Consider the following 18,814-nt stretch of genomic DNA (forward strand, 5'->3'; position numbering starts at 1 on the left):
GCATGTTTACTCGAAACATTTACTGACAACCATCAGGGCCTTATATATATTGTAGAATATCCTATATTTTTATAAGCTGAAAGTAGTTGAGGTCCTTAAATACTTTCCAGTTATTTTTGTTTCTTATAGAAAACAGCTGTCTGTAAAAAAGGATGACTGCATTTGTTATTCCATCATTAGGTAAGCATGACAGTAAACAGAATGTGTTCTAAAAGCCTGTGTCACCTTGTATTATTGATGTTTGGATACTAGAATTTGACAGATTAATGCAACAAAGAATTAATATTAATATTAGCAAAAAATCTGTGTGAGATAAGGACTTTTTAAACTCAGATAGGAAGCAGATAATGAATACGTTTCAAGCTAAAGCCTTCAGAACAGACAACAGATGTTGCTTTAAGGTAAACTAAACAGATGATGAGGATTCCAGAGGTTATTTAAAAGGAGATACAAAGAAAACTATTGGATATAAATACCTTCTTGAAATACAACTTGCAAACAGACATAGAAAGACAGCTATGTGACCTGAATAATTAATTTGGGAGGCCTTTTCTCCTTTCTTTAAATGTGTCAAAAACTGTCTCTACAGTAGCATGCTCCAAAATTGTAGACCAAAGCACTCTGCAGTAGTCTCTTGCTGTGAAGATGCAAGATATGAGAAACTGGAGATAGAATCTCTTCTGTCCTTGATGCTGAGACTGGGCAGGAGGAAAGCTAGTAATGTAAGGGGAGAGCATAAATGTAAGCTGCTATTTATATTTCTATTGTGATATAAAGGGCTTTTATATACATCAGTTCTCGCAAAGTTTCACTATTATGTTGTGCTTATCACCTATTTAATTTTCATTAGACTTTTTTATTACTAATAAAAGTTTTCTAAAACCACAAAGAGTTGTAGTAATACTCTTTTTATTTGAATTTCATGCAGGTAATCCTGTGCAGGTGACTCAGTCTTCTATTTCTTCTTATCTTAAAGAACCTACTGCACTTGAGACTACCAAAAGGACAAAGCCTAATGGCTACTCTCCTACAAGTATATTGTTGTGGTAAGGGCTTAGTCTGAATAGTATATTTTTTAACCTTATGGCCATGGGGAAAAAGAAATGAGGAAGCATAAGTATATGATAGAAAGCAATAAAATGATTTTAAAATATTTCAGACAGAAGAATTTTGCTAGCAGAAAGAGCTTGAAATTTACATTGTATCTCAAAACTCCAATAAAAGGGAAGGGTTTTTTTTGGCCTAGCTCTAATTCTCTATCTCTTTCAAGGAGGAATAAAGTAAGTAGATAGATTTTTAATTATGATTTTTCAGATTAACAAAAACATTGTTTAAAAAGCACTGTGGGGATTTAACCAAAATCAAAAAAAGAAATAACCATACCAGAACTGAAAGAAGTAGATGATGTTGGATCCTGTTTGCTATCAAATAACTTTTTTTTCAAAAAAAAGCTTAGAAGATTGAAAGCTGAAGTAGTTAGTATCTTTTTAAATATGTATCGGTGTTCAGATAGTTCATAATGGCCTGGAGAGCTCTTTTTACTTTCCATTGCAGAGTTCTATATAGTAATGCTAGAATCTAAGATAGTACATATCTAAAATACTAAGGTAAAAAGTGACTGAAAATTATTTCTACTAGATGAGGGTTTTACCTAATGAATGAAATTTTTAATTTCAGCTTCACATTTGACACTCTTAAGTGTATTCTTTGTTAGAACGATCCAGTTTTATGGCTTCTACCTCAAAGAGTGGTCTGTGATTATTGCTGTCTCCCTGTTTTCATTCCAGTGAAGAAGATGATTCTAAACACCAGAAATAATAACAAAGTTAAAAGGTATTAGTCTAAATGGTCCATGAAGTCAGTTCTAATATTTATTGGTGGTTTATGCTAACAAAGTTGTTTGTTCTATTTTATCTTCTTCAATGACTCTTAAAGAAAACTAATGTAAAAAATGTTTCATGATTGGGAGCATGAAAAGGAGTGAGTAATAACCCCTCTGAACATCTGAAAGTTTAGTTTTCAGTCTGGACTTTGACAATTTGCACTAAAATTCTTCAGGATTCCATAGGCAAAAGAAATGAGTAAAATGCTTAGCAATAAAATATTTTTCTAGTCTAATTAATCTATGTTGTTACTCAACAGCACTTTTATAATACTAACCAAATAATTTTGTGAAGCTCAGTTATCTTGCAGAGGAATGTTAGAAGGGTAAAACAAGTAATTATCTTTTTGAATTCAAAACTAGCATGTTTAATTTTCATTACTAAGCATAGCAAATATTCCATTGTTCTTTTTGTTCACAGTTAGTAACTTTTGTTAATCCCATAAACAATTTATGGGTGTCCAGTCATGTTCTGCAAACTGGGAAGATGTTGAGAGTGGTAAAAGCTCAGGGGGCTTTGTTGAAGTGCCTCATGTGATACTTTCTATTCTCAGCAGAGGTTAAAATTAGAACTAGGCTGATATTACATTGGCGTCTGAGTGAGAGTTCTAAATGGTTTTAGTAGTACGGACAAGATTCATAATTTACCTCTGCTCCTGCCCAGAAAGCAGTGAGTCATGGAAAATGTTGGAAAACCCAAAATGATTTAGGTAAGTTGTTCTTAAACTCTTTGGATGATTGGTGGTGAAGTTGTTGAGAGATCTAGTTACATGGGAGTAAGTTTGCAGTTGTCTGACAGCTGCACTTGGGAATTTACTGTGGAATTGTTGCCGTGGTTATTGTTTTTTTGTTTTCCTGACAAATCATAAGATATAAGAACAAGAAGCTTTTGATGATTGTCCTGTTATTGTATAGTTAAATCTCCTTGAAAACAGAAGCCTATCTATAGGGCCTCTTATATTTCATGATTCTAAAGCGGTGTTTATTAAATAAGCTCATTTTCACTGCAAGAGAGAGCTGCCAAGTGTAAGCTTTCATTAAAAAAAAAAACCCTACTGTTTTGACTGTATAGTCCAATACTGTCTTTCGTGGTACAGGTATCAAAAAATATCTCTGTAGAGATTGGCACCTCATTGTCTGTTTTCTGCACGATGTATATGAAAAGATTTTTTTTTCTACCTTTAAAGGCTTGTGTTTAGGAAATGTCTGTAAACAATGAGAAATGATAGATCAGGTAGATCAGTTAATCTGAGTAGATGGTTGCTCCTGAAAAATAAGCCATTTTAAATTGCAGCCCCTGATCAGAGCAGAAGGCTTCATATGGTGTTTTAGTCATTACTGCTGCATGTTGGGATGAGGAATGGGAAAGGTAAGGACTGCTGAAGGAGAAATTAATCCCTCAAAGTACAGCATTTAAATGTGATAACATTTATGTAGGGGAAGGAAAGAGGATGCAATCTGTTCTTTACAGGAAAAACCTCAATCCCTTTTTAGGAATGCAAATGCCAGAGTACATTGTGCCATGCTGTGGATGTCATTTGTGTCACCTGCCAAATCCTGCCATATTCCCTTAACAAACAAAAAACAGTTAAGAACCATTGATATCAAAGTATTGGACTAGATGCTCCTTTATTCAAGCATTGTAATTTGATTTTCTGCTGTCTTCATAATGGCAAGCAATCTTCACAATTTTTATTTCTTATTATTTGCTTACTTATACCTTTTTAATTAAGTGATTCAGTGTAATCAGGCTTTACAAATAACCACCTTAGCAAGAGAAGCGGTAAACATAAGATAGAATGCTTACCAGTTTGAACACAGAAATGTTCATCAGGCTATTTGAACGCCATGTTTGCTTATCCATGGCATTTGAAAGTGTAATAGTATATATATGGTGGAAAAAATGCTCTAAAAGACAGACTTAGAACAATTATTGCAGGGAAGTACTTGTGTGGAAAGACCTGAAATGCCACTTCTGTTGTTATCCACCTGCTTATTTGGAGGAAGGCTATCCTCACTTTTTGAGTTTGAATGTGTACTTAAGACAATGTTTTCTTACTTGTCCCTTTTTTTCGTAAAAAGTTTGAAATAGAGCATTTAAATCAAAAGTGTTCAGAGTACAAATGTGCACAGCTGCTGGCATGAAGTTTGGCCCTCCAAATTTAGCTGAATATGAATGTCTTAGCTCCAGTTCACTTCCAAACCCCTTGCTCCACCCATTAAAGAACCGACAGTACAATATTGGCAATAAGGACACTTCTTAGAGGGATGCAGTCACTGGCATGACTGAGTATCCGACTTCGCTGCTGTTTGAGAAATTATCTCACCAAGGAAGAGATGACTTCAAAACCGTAGCCTGATTTTTTTTGTTTTTTTGTCAATTTGGATCCTGACATTCAGGAGGATAACATGAAGGTTTAAAGAGCAGTATAAAGATTTTTAAAAGCCTTCATCTAAGGTAACATATTATTATGTATAAAATATTAAAGAAAAAATATGAAGAAAATTAATACAACTAAAACATGCTAACTTATTTCCAAAGTAAACTGAAGGCTTTACTTCCTTGTGCTTTCTAATTTATTTTATGCTATTGTTTATGTTATTATCTAAACATCTTTGAATGATACTAATATGTTGGTTTAGTGATCTCCCATGGTGATAAATTCTCTAGCTAATTGTTCAATCATTTTATTCAAAACTGACTTTTAAAACTAATTAAACACCGTTTTTTATTATGAGAAAATTTAACTAGATGTAATTATCTACTTTGTAAAGAGAAAGCAGTTGGTAAAATCCTGTCAGCTCTGTACATTAACTATATTTAATAATATAATCAAGTAGAAATGGCAGCTTTTTAATTTTCCTGTCACTGTTCCCATCTGGTAGCTGATACATACACTGATGCATTGAGCCTCAAGTTCACAATCAGACCCTGTGACTGAATCGGAACATGTAAGAATCATGACTGAAACTGCTGTTTGTGTTGGATCATTCACTGCTGTGAAGACACTTTGGGAAGTGAGAATACAGAAAATAAATGATGAATTACGTAAAGAAAAGGAATTCAGACAGAGGTCTGCAGGAAGGTAGGTAAATTATAAATCCTTAGTATGTGAAAAGCTAGGCCATATGTTATATTACAGAAGAATAAAACTGGTGTTTTCAAACTCATGGAGAATCTAATTCTGTAATCCTTACTCCAGCAGAATTCCTACTGGTGAAAATCTAACAATAAGTTCAGATCAAACAAAGAATTGTGTTCTGTCGTAAAAGAAAAAAGCATATATACTAAATCCACCAGGGTATATACTAAGGAACAGTAGCTTCTCTTAATGCAGCTACAATAACATAAAGAAATTTTTCATTTGTTTTTATAGTGTGTGAACTGCAACTGATTATTTGAAATACTCTCCGCTGAATGTTCAACATACTCATTGATGAACCTGGTGTAAAATATACAGATTATAAAATCCCTCTTCAGTGTAGAAGCCCTAACTAGTGGAGATTGAATTTTTTATGTTTTCTTCTTAGTAGAGGCATTAACAGGGTCACTTGGTCTTCTCTGTGGTCAGTTATTTTGTGAAATGTGAAGAAATTTAGCATCTTTGGAACCCTTCCTCATTTGCCAGATGTGTTTGAAATGGAATAACAAAATCAAAAGTTACTTTATGGAAAATGCAAGCAGAAAGAAAGAGAATTAGCATAACTGCATAAATTCCCTTTGGAAAACGCACTAAAAATGCCTAGCTGATTGTCTTTGATAGCACTCTACATTTGGTGGAATTGGAGACTTTCTGTTTAGGAGATTGCTTCAAAATGAATGGCTCTGGAACCATAATTTTGCATAACTTTGTATTTCTATTGTCCTGCTGAAATGTGATAAAATTGAATTAAGTCATGCCTTTCTTGTGACTGGGTGAATTTGAAGAACAATTATGCTGAGCTGCAAAATATTAGAATTCCTTTGAATTACTTCAGCCAGATATTACTTTATATATGGCCTTCCCTCAATTAATAGTATACTAGCATCCAGATAAAGTAAGTGCTTGTTTGACATCCAAAAAGGCTATTGTTTCTTTGTTGTTCCAGAAAATAATGGATAGTAATTATTGACTGTATTCATGGTTGCCCCACTGACAGATCTTTTTTCCTATGTAGACTAATACTTGTCTTGGAAGAGAGATCAACTTTAGCAAAACTTAAAGAAAAAGTTATTAATGAAGATGGGAGAGCAATTTTAAGGATAGAGGAAGAAGAATGGAAGGTACTGTTGATGGGAGTGAATGCTGCTTGGGTTGAATAATTGATGCATTAAAAAAACTGTACTATTTACATCTTTACACTCACAGTTATACTGTTTTTAATCTATGAATTGCTCACAGTATGCTCTGCTAACAATGATCTGAGAGATGAACTGTTGCTGTGACAGTGTAAAAGCAAGCTGATTTTTATTCTTAAATATTACTCTACAAAAATATAGCCCAAAAGACTTTTCTGCATTAGAACTTAATTACATTTTAAATTACGAGTTTAATTAGGTAAAAATTAATTTTATCAACACACCAGAACTACTGGAATATTTCAGCATGAAAAACCTCTGTGGTAAGATGCATGAAAAGATTTCTCAGTGTTATTTTCTCTTTCTAAAAATTAATATTAACAAGTAGATTCCCAGAGTACTATTATTATTGTTTCTGATGCATGGGGTGAAACGGGTAATTCTAGATTCAATAACAGAGAGGAATCTAAAAATCTCTTCTAAGCTACAGACCTGACAGCTTCACCAACACAGAAATGCAGAGGCCAGTTCCTATGTAATGAAGAGAATTAGATCGTGTTGAGGCCAGTGAAAGAGTGACAGCCCCGTCCTGCAATACTCTGGTGATCCCTAGGCCAGTGTAGGGAAGCTCTGTTCCCTGTTAAGAACTTATTCCATACAAACACTGTAGTTTTTCTATGCCTCTGCTCTCAAATGCTCAGTTTTACTTAACAGAATAGGAAATACCATTTGGATCACCTTTAAGAGCAAAAAGCTATTTAGAGATGTTTCATCTTCAGTTTTATTTGCTGTGTGTAAAGAAAAAAAAAAAGAAAAAAAAAAAAAGGCTGAGGCTTTTGAAGTTATGACAGTAGTGCAGATATCTAAATCCTGGGAGCAAAAAGTGGCCTGCTTAAATCTGTCATCAGAATGACCCACATTGATGGAGTACTTTTTAGAATGTTACAGTATGGCTTGAGAAGAAGGGAAGATTTATTATTTTTAGTACAATATTAAGTGTTAATGTTTCTAAAAAAATCCTACTTTAAAGCCTATTCATATTATATACTAAGATGAATTTCTTCTGATTCATATTTCTTGTCTTAGACACTACCTTCATGCTTACTGAAACTAATCCATCTCCAGGAATGGCATCTCCACAGAACTAGTTTACAGAAGATACCTCAGTTCATTGGAAGGTTTCAGAATCTTGTTGTTCTGGATCTATCGCGGAATTCAGTTGAAAGTATACCTAAAGAAATTGGTGAGCTATGCTTTCTTTTACTTTAACCCACTTTTCTAAGCTTATGCATGTATGCTATTTTTGTGCATCTTTCTCTCTAACCATCCTACTGCGTCGTTAGAAAACAGATGATGCAAATTTGATAGCTATCATCTCAAAGCCATTGATTTCCTAAAAATATGAAAATACAAATGGCCAGATGGAGGAGACAGATGTTATTAAAGCTCCCCATGAGAAAAAGGCTTGTAAACACACCAGATGCCAGAAAATGAGAGAACAATTGAGAAAGTAATACTGAAAAACAGGCTTCATGTTCTGAGCTTACAACGTGAGTTGCCTATGCTTGTAACTCTCTGTAGTACTCAAGTGGAGTGCAGTTCTGTACCAAAAGGTCCCCAAGTTCTACCACTCGAGTTTCAGTGCGTCTTTTCTTCAGTCAGAGCACAGAGCACTTGTATTATGATACTAAGATAACACAAAACAATTAATTTTTTATTTCAGATACAATAAATATTCAGGTTCATTCTTTCTGATTTGTGCTCTCTGCAGGCCAGCTGACTAGCCTCCAAGAGCTGCTTCTCAGTTACAATAGAATTAAGTCTGTTCCTAAGGAAATAAGTAACTGCATCAGTCTGGAAAGATTGGAACTGGCTGTTAACAGGAGTATCTGTGATCTTCCTCCTCAGGTTTGGGAAAGACAGGGGTTTTTTTTAAATGTGTATTTTGAACGTATCCAAAACGGATTCTCATTAAAGGTTGAACCCCATGTTTTCAGGTTTGCTTACTCTAATTTCACTACTACTCCACAGAAACACATACATGACCAATATTTATATGAATAATCAAACTGAAGCCACATGACAAGGACATACATATACCTGAATATTTGCAGGAGCCAATCTTTATTTTGTCCAGAGAAATGGCTTGGTGGAGCATATAAAGGACAGTGATGCACTTGATGTTAATTTGTTGAGCCTGAAGGTCTTTGGTGGTTTACCCCAGTGGGGATCCGATGCTTTAGCACAGAGCAGTCCCCTTTTAAAGTTGAGAATGCAAATTCATTCTGCCATCGTACAATTATAGGTGTCTTTACCAAGTCTGCTAGTTATGAAAAAAGTTTGTGTGATTTAGACAACCACCTATGCACAAAAAGTTCATCTAACTTTGTTCTGAGAAGGTGTTGAAAGCAATTAAGAAAGAATAAAAACCCTCGCTCACCTACTATTGGATTCTAATTTGGGCTGACCTAGATGTGAAAGAGACCTGCATCTTAGATACAAAGAGGCCAAATATGTAAACCCATTTACTCATCTGAATTTATTTAAAAAACAGTGGTGATAATGGTTGATAGCACTTAGCACCCCACAAAATTGGATCTAAACAGTAAAACCTAACAACAAATCTCCAAATGAAAATATATGCTATTAATCAGAATCCAGTATTCACTAAATCCATGTGGATACAGTTTACATGATACAATGTAGAGCAATAGCTTTTAAAATGGCAGCAAATACTTATTTCTGTCCTAGTGAGACTGTGGTGATGTGAATACCTGAGCTACATAGTTTAAATTTAGCCTTAATTATACATACTTGAGTGGTATCCAGTGTTTAGACAGTTGGACCAGATTTGCAATAAAGCGTCATTGCATCACTTCAGCAGTATAAAAGCACCTGAAAGCATGATTCACCAAAGGACTCATATGCTGCAATACTGAATCATGTGATCCTTATTTTTAGAATGTCTTGTCATAATCACAGACTCCACAGCACTGAAAGTATCTAGGCTCACTCTAAAAGTCCATAGTCCACGTTGTCCATGCAATTCGACCCATAAAAAACTAAATGTTCAATTCATAAAAACTTGAATGGAGAATTACCAAAACTGTAGGAAACACTGAGAAATTTCTTTAAATTCCTTTTCTTCTCAAGGCTTGGGGTAGGCCTACATTGTAGTCATGACTTTCAGCTTCTCAGCAGTTAGTGAACTCACAACCAGGTGTGAAATTCTTCTGCCTCAGCAGAAGAGTTCTTCTGCCTGAGCAGTTTCAAACCTACCTTACCAGGTGAGTACTGTAATTGTTAGGTAACATCAACTGATGTAATTCACAGACCATTCAGTTACAAATTCCAGAAGGGTTTTTTTCATGCTTTTAAATCGTATCTTTCTTTCAGTCAACATGATTAAATCACAGCAGTAATGGAACATTTATACAAACCTACATTAAATCTTCCTTTCTTTTCAGCTCAGTGATTTAAAGAAGCTTTCACATGTAGACTTGTGCATGAATCAGTTTACTACCATCCCCTCAGCGCTTCTCAATATGCCAAGTCTAGAATGGTTAGATATGGGGGGGAATAAACTCCAGGAGCTTCCTGATACAGTTGACAGGTAAATAAAACTCACATTTTAGTCTGAATTCCATTGTATTGAAATTCTGATGATTAAATTTTATTTCAAAAAGTGACAAAATTTTAATGTTGACTTCATAGCAAAATAAGATTCATCAGCCCTAATGTGGTATTTCTGGTAGGATGGAATAATCCATTCAATAAATAAATGATGAATTCAGTATTGGTTATCAAGTTAAATGATTTTATTACAGAAATTTTCAGTGAGCAGTGTAGATGATTATCTTGGGTATGTTTTTTTCCTGAAAATTTCAGTATTCTTTTTGAGACTATTATGTGACTGTTAAAGTTAATCAATTACTCTGTGTTAATGCTTGGTAAGATTAATGTTCTAAAACTTGATTGATTGTGCAAATACCTATTACAGAATGGAAAATCTCCATACTTTATGGCTCCAAAGGAATGAGATAAACTCTTTGCCAGAAACCATTGGTAATATGAAAAATCTGAGTACGCTTGTTCTTAGCAACAACAGACTTAAGGATATTCCTGCTTGTATGAAGCACATGACAAATCTGAGGTAAGAAAAACCAAGAAAAATCCAAATAAAAGTACTAGAAGCTAAGTTTTAAAGTCTCCCTCGAGTTGTAATGTCACAGAGTGGTATCTAAGAAGTGGAGATAGAAAAGGCACATCCTCAGTTTTACAGGTGGGCACAACTCTATATAAATCAGCACAGTTGCACAAAGTCACAACAGCTGAGGATCCAGTCAATAAAGCTTTGTGTAGCACAACTGATTTAAAGAAATAAGCTGTGATCATTATGGTACCAAAGGTAAAAGGAGATGATTATTAAATGTTTTTCTCTTCTCTGAAAGGTCCAAATTCCCACTTCTAATAGGCCATTTAATATTCACTCTGAACCCAAGAGCTAGGAGCAATAATATGTGAAGAACATAAAACTGATAAAAAGTAGAACTTTGGCACTCTTGGCAAAAAAAAAGAAAGCACAAAAAGCCAAGCATTCAGAATTAAGCAAAAGGGATTAGCTGTTAGAATATGGATGAAACTCTCCTGTACTGGATTAGAAAAACCTTTTTTTAAAAAAAAATATATATATAAATTGTTAACTGATAGAAGGAAACTTCTGTAGTGAAGAGATTATTTTGTATACTGTGAGAGGAAATTTCTGGTTATTTGTATTTTCCTTTTAAGCAGAGAAAGAATACTAAGCTAAATATTTCATGTTTATATCATGTCTAATCCAGAAAGTAATTCCTCTGTTTTCAGACCATTTTGGAAGGGGATTCAGGCCAAGTAGCATCCCTTTTAATGAACATACACAAGCATAGCTGCCCCAGATGTAACATCTAGTCTGTGGGCAGAGAAACAGATAGAAAGCCATACTTTTTGTGGCTACAATCTCAAATGTCTCTGGGTAACTGTTCTGAAATTTAATGTGGGTAGGGGGTTGTTTTCCTGAAGCAGAGACACAGCCCTCTCCTGAGGCTTATCTGGAGAAGTCAGAAAGGGGCAAAAACATTATCCTGGGCACTCTGTAGCAAAGAGCCTGTGAGGAGAGCATCAGGAGTGCAGTCAGGCCCAGGTATGTGTGGAACAGCTGAAGGAAATGGTCCAAAACCAGAGGCAGACAGGATTGGCTATTGCCTTGCAAAGATGGGAAGACACAAGCATTTGTATTCTTGTTCTCACCCACTCATCTTTGCGAACCTCAGTAAGGCTGATATTGGGGTGAGAACCTGGAGATAATGAGGCCTGCAATGTTTTCCCTGCCACTCCGTTACTCTCATTATTTTGAGAAGTCGTCTTAGCTTAGTTTACTTAATAGTACTATATTGGTGTTTTTAATAGAACAAAATAGTTGCAAGACTGCATCAGGAAAACTACCCTTAAAATTATTTTATTTTGCTCAAAATGCTTTATGATGAATCTTGATTCAGTTTCAAAAGAGGAGTGCAAGAGTAACTTCTTCTGATGAATTGTCAGATTTGTCAACTTCAGAGACAACCCACTGGAGTTGGAGATAACACTCCCTCCATGTGAGGACATAGAAGAGGAGGAAGAACGCGAAATGTTTGGCATTGAATTCATGCACTTGTATATTCAGGAGTCACTCAAGAAAGCAGGTATGACATTTTTATTAATTCTAGTCCCTCTAGAATACAGCAAGGAAGGGAAGCATAAACTAGATAAAAGAAAGGATATATATATAAAAATGAAACATGAAGAATCTTCTTAATAAATACATTTTCCCAAAATCTGCGAACAGGTTTGTATTGAGGGCAGGGGCTCTTTTATCAGCCCCTGGCAAACAGGTCTTTTTAGGTCTCTCCCTGACAGAAAATCCAGTCAATTAAAAAACAAACAAAAAAAAAAACCAAAAAGCTACCTCCAAATCAATATGACAAAAACAGTGCTTCTAGTAATCTCCAAGGTAACAGCTAGATTAAATTTCTTTTCATGTTCAAAGGTTGCAATAACAGACCAAAATGAGCACTTCTGAACAGATGTGCAAGTGGCAGCTTTATTACTTGCAGAGAACTTCACTCACTGAAGATATAAAAAAATTTTCTCTCATCTTCATTCTTTACATCGTGGTTTAAAAAATGAGTGACTAAAATGCTTTTGATTTTTAGAACTCTATCTAAACCATTTTTTGCTTAACAATATTTCATAAATGCAAATTAAAATTAGGAAATTTATTGAAATTTATTTTATTAGCATAAGATTAGCATCTCTTATCAAGATGACAGCCTGTTTACAAATAAGTTTTCTTCCTTAAGATTCCTCTAGTAGCATGAGCTTATGAAATAAGTATCTAGGCACATTTAAATAATTTAAAGAGAAAATACACAGCTTTCCTGAACTTAAAACTGGAAGCAAATTAAGAGTTTTAACTTCTCTTATTTTTTAACCCATTTGTTTTTCAGAAAACCTGCAAAGTTGCACTTCTGATCCTTCTCCTACCATAAATGCTAATGAATAAAGAATGTAACCGTGAGTTGGAAGAAAATATCAAATACACTTCCTAACAAAGGGTTCTACAACAAATTTCAAGTATTCTAAGGGATTTTATTTTCCCATTGATGAGAACTGGTTTGCATAGTTGCAATTCCCAGTGAAACTGGGAAATGTAAAACCTCTTCCTGGGTTCAGGAAAGACTTGAAAACTCAGGTTTTCTGTAAGCACTGATTGCGTGATTAGATTTTTAATAATCTAGTAAAGTTTGTAGTTTGTTTTCTACCAATTCCAAATTTATTTCCTGTCATGTAGTTGGCTCTGGTATTCAAGACTGCCTTGGGACAGCTGTCAACAGTACATTCTCCAAGGACACAGTAGACTCTGTATAATACTGTAGTGCGGCCTTATATCCTCTTTGTTGTAAATATTTAATCCGTCCATGGTCAATCAACCGTTTACAGAGGCAACCTATCTCCTTTCTTTCTTCAACAGTAAGTAGCCTAGTTTCAAAAAGAAAGGGGGGGGGGGGGGGACAGCATGTATTAGAGGACTATTTTATTAATTTTAGTAGTTAAGCTTAGAAGAATGACTCACATCATTGTAAGTGCATTTCAACTTAGGCAAACATGGCTGTCTAAATATTCTGCAATGTACACCCATTACAATTATGCTTTTAAAGTACAATGTTTCTATAAAACATGCTTCTATAAAATTAGTCATATAAATGTTTCTGTAAAATGAGTCATTTTGAGGACCCCCAACTACTTCATCTAGCACTACATATAAATTTGCTTTTCTGCAAGAGTTTATATGCTAGGAAAAAATCACATACCCTTGCAGAGTGTCAGAACCACCCTCTGTTTTACTGTATGTTTGGTCATGTTCTTCTGTGTTGTTAGTTTGATCTTCACTCTCTTCATCATTCGTAGAGGATTTGGTTATGCTTTCTCGCATGCCACAAGTAGCCCAGCTACTCATTCTCTGATAATAATGAAATTCCACTGGACCAAGTCCTACCGATTTAAAGAACTCTCTGCCTACATAATGTGTCCAGTCACACCTGTGATGGCAGCACAGTGCAATAACGATTCCAGCTACAGGCTTAGAGTTTTCTAATGTATCCTCTTCGTTCCTTTCATTATCAGTAGAACTGTTAGAAGCCACCTCCGTCTTATCACTCTTAGAGCGTTTCGGTACAGGCTCATAATTTTCCCCATCACAGCAAGTTGTGTAACTTTCAACCAAACATCTCAAAGCAAGATCTGGGGGAAAAAAAAAATAGATATACTGAAAAAAATCCAGTGATGAAGAGTGTGCCGTTATTATACAGGCTGTGTAATGTTTGGGAATGTTCTTCCCACAAAGAAGAAAACTTAAAAGATAACTTAAAAATTACAAGCATACTTCAAGAACATGAAAACCTGAAACGTGAAATGAATATTATGACACCTCCGGACCTTTTAAGGGTCCACCCAAGTCTATTAGATATATTTTGGTTAACAGATTGGCTTAATGTAAGAGACTCTCCCCCCTGTAGAACATGCAAATATTTGCTCTAAAAGTTTGACATCAAGAACACAATCTACTTAATATGCACATATGCTTCTTAAATGCTTGATGGCACCATCTTTGTAATAGTACTTATATGTGCATACAGCTATGTCATATTTGAGATGTCTTTTTTCACTTACTAGGGATATAACATTAGAAAAAAAAATGCATTACTTAAAAATTATCAGGACAGTGCAATGTTGTTCTCATATGTTTACTTGGGATAGGTGTTCAAATGGAGCCAGTCAAACTTTACAAAGAAAAACATTTCAGGATAGCGATAACAGTGTAAGAAAAGGATACTTTTAGTGGTTTATCAATGCATGAAAAAACCCTCAGCTATTTTGTTTTACTCTATAAAACCAGTAAGGTTTTACTCCTGTCCAAAATAGCCTTGTGACTATTATTATCCAATCAGTGTTCCACTGAAGTCAATAGATACTTAGATTAACAGCTACATTCACCAACAAAGGGCTAGAGGGAAAGAAAAGCACTAAAGGACTGTTTGGAAGACCATTCCAGTCAGATTATAAGATTTAGCACCCTGACTTTCTGTAGTTAATACATACATAATTCATACCTGTGGCAGCACCACACAAATGCTTCCCAATTCCTACCACAGGTAGTTTTTTCTCTAAAATAGGTACCTTATCTGAAACAAACAAACAAACAAACAACAAGCCCAGAACTTTTATTATTATAGTTAAGGCAATATTTTTCTGGATAGTATAATTTCAGCACACTCAGTACAAAAACAAATGTTTACCACTACTAAAAATAAAGTGGTCTGTACATAGAAAGGGCAGACATTTGTAAGCTATCAAAGGGAAAATTAATTTTCTATCACAAGTGAAGAGAATCATATGCTGTGCCTGAGAAGCATATTCTTCTTGTTCTTAGAAAACTCAACATTATCCAAAGGCAAAGAATGTATTGTAATGCTGTTATGAGTCAGAACAGTTTTGTTTCTGAGCAGCTGAGCAGCAACAGTAATATGTAACAGTAAAATGATGCATCAGAGAACTTTGGACTGATTTTCCTTAACAGAATTATCTGTAATCTGGAGAGCTAGATAGTAATATGAATACTTGGCCTTCTATTAAAATACAGTACTTGAAATACAGGATTTTGTATTTATGCTGATTAAGATAGTTACTTTTATCCATTTAACCATTCCAGGCTTTCTATACTACCTATGAAGCATAAGCATGACTTTAACACATCTCCTGTTGACAGGTGTTCCCACATATTCTTCACAGGTTCTGCAGTAATATTTGAGATTTGCTTCATGCTGCACAGCTAAAATAAACAATACAAAGGTGTATAATCCTGCAACTTCTAAAAATCTTTAAAAATGCTATTTTTGTGTTAGTGTTTTTTACTCATAATTAAATCCTATAAACATATCCAAGCAGAAATTTGTTAATCCCCCATTTAATAATTTACAGATAGAAACGTACCATTAGCATGTCCAAGAAAACACTGAGAATCATCTTCAAAAACAGATAAGTTTATGCATACTATGCAGAAATGGATCTTGGGCTCTGGTATTCAAAATCCATAATTAAGCCTGTATCTCAGAATTATGCAAGCCAGGAATGAACTTACTTAAACATAAGTGCTGAATATCAACTTGAAGCCTTTCAAATATGGAATCTCTCCTTTTATGTTTTCCATCCACCTGCATAAACAGAACTATGATTAAGCAGCACTGCCACTAAAAATTATAACTTTGCTGCAGTTATCAATACTTGCCTTTGTCCCTTTCAAATGCACATTTGCATGTTTTCAACATCAGAGACCAGGATTTCTTTTCCTAATAAAATTACTTTGGCAAAGTATAGAATGTAGACAATCACACTTCCAAAACTCTTAATGTTTCAGTGGCTTTATTTGATAAAGGTAGGTCATTTCATTGTTATTTTTGAAGATAAAAAGCAAATGCTACTAGCTTCAGTAAGAACAGTTTAAAAATTAATATTCTGCTAATGTGGCAGTATTCTGGCTTACCTTGAATCTTGTGGTTGCTCTTTCCACAAGCAAAAACTGAACATTTTCAGCGTTTTGCAAGGCAATGTCAACCCAATGAGACAACTTTCCTCGCCCAGCTCCAAACTCAACAAAACATCTTCCTGGACCAAGCAAATGTAATTTTTCCATGTTACCTAAAATAGAAGCCTACAAACTTCAAAGGATTATTTACGAATCAAGAGAATATATACTGTGTATGGTAATGTCTTGTAGAAAAATGATTATTTCACCAAACTGTAGAATGCTTCTTCAAGTTCTATTGTGTGATAACTCCTGTCACCTCCTCCATGGCAGTAATGGAAAAGATCTTGTGTGTACAGAGGAAAGAGATTAAAAGTTCGAGCTAATCAGCATCATGCTGCCCCTCTTCGACTTCCCACAGAACACCATCCAGAAGTTTTTAGAATGGATTTTTGCGATCCGGTACATGTTACAATGTTGTTCACTGCTGATTCTCAAAGTAGCGCTCTAAAATATAAGTACTGCATGGGACATTTGTGAAGCATCACTGCCTTCAGAGCCCTGTCTATGCCTGTTACAGTTATGCATTTTTTAGTGCAATAGAAAGGGAAGTAGAGGGCAGGAAAGTAGTACAGAAAACAGACATTTCTCCTATTTTATATCTTTTTCTTCCCCAAACTGTCTATTTTTCTACAGTATGCCATGTCTCCCTTAAAATTCCTACAATATACATGACAAAGGTGAGAAGGCAAACTCAAGCTAATGCTTTTTATGCTTCTGTTACACAACTGGGAAATTTAGTCTCATGTCTTATAGAAAAAAGTAAAAAAAAAAAAAAAAAAGCCTGTTACTTCTTAGTAAATACAATATTTTACCTTTGCAGCTCCAATTTATTGTAAATCAACATAAAATAAGAATATATAAACAATAACTCAGAAGAACCCCACACAGTCTGTAATTTATTTCAGGATCATAATAAACTTTTGGTACTAACACTTAAAAACAAAGCAGCTATTCATAGATTCTACATACAGGCTAATATTTGAAGGGCATATATCAGATTTCCTCTATATGAAGTGACTAGTATTATGCACTGACAATGGTTAGAATTTACAGCTCTATGTCTATATTTTTTAAAGATATCTATAGCAATTAGTAAGACAGTGACCATACCTGTTGTTTCAAGTGTTTGAAAGCAGATTCTCCATTCTTTGGGTCATTTAGGGCTTCTTCTAAAGCCTGATGGGACAGTATTTGTTCCTTAAGGTGAAGTTCCAAACCTGTATGCAAATGCAGACCTTTTAGGTATAGGTTTCCAGTTTCAAGGGTTTCTGTTTTTTTAACATGTATGTTAAAATGTTCAGACATCAGCCTAATTTGTAGCACTAACAAAAGGGAGCATGAATCTATCATCAGATGTTTATAGAAGAGCTTCAATGTTATCTCTAGCAATATTTGAGTGGAGAACCAACCCAAGCAAAAAAGGCAGGGAAATAAGCTATATGAATGAATGAGCAATGTTTTTCCATTCTCTCAATCTATTTTATTCTTCTAAGTAAAATTTAGCTATAAGGATTGCCTACATCTTGATGATAATTATTCCAGATGTGTTAAGTGCCAAATGTATGCTTCTCTATCAACCTTTTCTCCCCATTGATACTTAACAGCAAAAACAACAATGAAATATTTAATCAGTTCTATTTAAAACATCTTTTTTTCCATATTAAGTAAACTCACCATTACTTGCTTTTTTCAGCTTGGTAATTAGATCCTCCAACTCTTCTTTAGATAGAGAAGAGACAGGTATCTGTTTAAGAAAAAAACCAAATAAATACAAGACTTTTATTTTTGCCCGTTTTTCGTTATATAACAAATTGCAACATGTTTTTTAGGGATCAAGCTTTAGAACAAATAAATGCACTCACTTGTATTTCTGGTATTTCTGCTACATCTTTTAAACCTGCATTAATATCTTGAACAAAGTAGACCTTTAAAAGAAAGAAAATAAATCTGATTCTGTTTACTACCATGAAGCAAAATACTAAGTTCTTCTGTGTTTTTACCATAAGGTACATGGCAATAGGAATCCACTGCAAAAGAAAAAATTCCAAAGACAATTCTGTTTTACTAGGGAAAGGTCTGATCCTGAATCCACAGTAGCAGTGACTAACTACTATGACATATTTTGACAAGATTGAACATGCTCATAAGAATTAAGCTGTTATTGCTTACTAGGCTGAATCTAGAGACAACTTTTAAGTTTCCCTGCTAATACTAAAGGTGAACTCCTGATAAAGCAGAGGGAAAAGAAGCCATCTTCTGTCTGTTGAGACATGTGTCCTATCCCCCCCTCAGCAGTGGCTGCAAGGGCCAGCCTAGCTTTCCCCAAATCCCCATGAGCTGGAGCGAAGCGGGCAGTCGGCTAGGGCAGCCACTGGCCAGAGGCAGGAAACACCCATAGCTTCCCCGCTTGGTTTGCTTCCCGAGAACGATCTCTCACCATGGCTCTAAAACAAAAGATTTGGAGAGAGGCATTTTCGAGAAAAACAAATTC

The 18,814-nt window shown here is 34.8% G+C and overlaps 2 protein-coding genes across 4 annotated transcripts in view; one reads left to right on the plus strand and one right to left on the minus strand.

The window, feature by feature from the left end:
* On the plus strand, positions 1-13,198 carry LRRC39 (leucine rich repeat containing 39). 3 transcript variants are annotated; one of them, XM_064515853.1, is made up of 9 exons: positions 1-4,340; positions 4,769-4,968; positions 6,041-6,146; positions 7,248-7,404; positions 7,933-8,069; positions 9,629-9,774; positions 10,162-10,314; positions 11,742-11,881; positions 12,686-13,198. In XM_064515853.1, the coding sequence occupies exons 2-9, from the start codon at positions 4,844-4,846 to the stop codon at positions 12,739-12,741; spliced, it is 1,020 nt and encodes a 339-aa protein (XP_064371923.1). In that variant the 5' UTR covers positions 1-4,340; positions 4,769-4,843; the 3' UTR covers positions 12,742-13,198. The 3 variants fall into 3 exon arrangements, with proteins under 3 accessions (XP_064371923.1, XP_064371924.1, XP_064371925.1); XM_064515854.1 differs by having other exon boundaries at positions 1-2,592; XM_064515855.1 differs by having other exon boundaries at positions 1-1,833.
* Positions 11,878-18,814, minus strand: part of TRMT13 (tRNA methyltransferase 13 homolog) — a 7,733-nt gene continuing 796 nt past the window's right edge. The window contains exons 4-11 of the mRNA XM_064515851.1: positions 18,186-18,248; positions 17,998-18,067; positions 17,434-17,540; positions 16,279-16,446; positions 15,877-15,949; positions 14,849-14,920; positions 13,550-13,979; positions 11,878-13,217 (exon numbers count right to left, since the gene is read on the minus strand). Of these exons, the coding sequence (XP_064371921.1) occupies positions 13,043-13,217; positions 13,550-13,979; positions 14,849-14,920; positions 15,877-15,949; positions 16,279-16,446; positions 17,434-17,540; positions 17,998-18,067; positions 18,186-18,248 (1,158 nt within the window). The 3' untranslated portion in view covers positions 11,878-13,042. The remainder of the gene's footprint in view (positions 13,218-13,549; positions 13,980-14,848; positions 14,921-15,876; positions 15,950-16,278; positions 16,447-17,433; positions 17,541-17,997; positions 18,068-18,185; positions 18,249-18,814) is intronic.

Source organism: Dromaius novaehollandiae, chromosome 8, assembly GCF_036370855.1.
Source record: "Dromaius novaehollandiae isolate bDroNov1 chromosome 8, bDroNov1.hap1, whole genome shotgun sequence".
In the NCBI taxonomy this organism is placed as follows: domain Eukaryota; kingdom Metazoa; phylum Chordata; class Aves; order Casuariiformes; family Dromaiidae; genus Dromaius; species Dromaius novaehollandiae.

Coding starts and splice junctions, on each gene's coding strand:
- LRRC39 (XM_064515853.1), top strand. CDS start 4,844: ATGACTGAAACTGCTGTTTGTGTTGGATCATTCACTGCTGTGAAGACA. Junction 4,969..6,040: donor AGACAGAGGTCTGCAGGAAG/GTAGGTAAATTA, acceptor TTTCCTATGTAG/ACTAATACTTGTCTTGGAAG. Junction 8,070..9,628: donor TCTGTGATCTTCCTCCTCAG/GTTTGGGAAAGA, acceptor CTTTCTTTTCAG/CTCAGTGATTTAAAGAAGCT.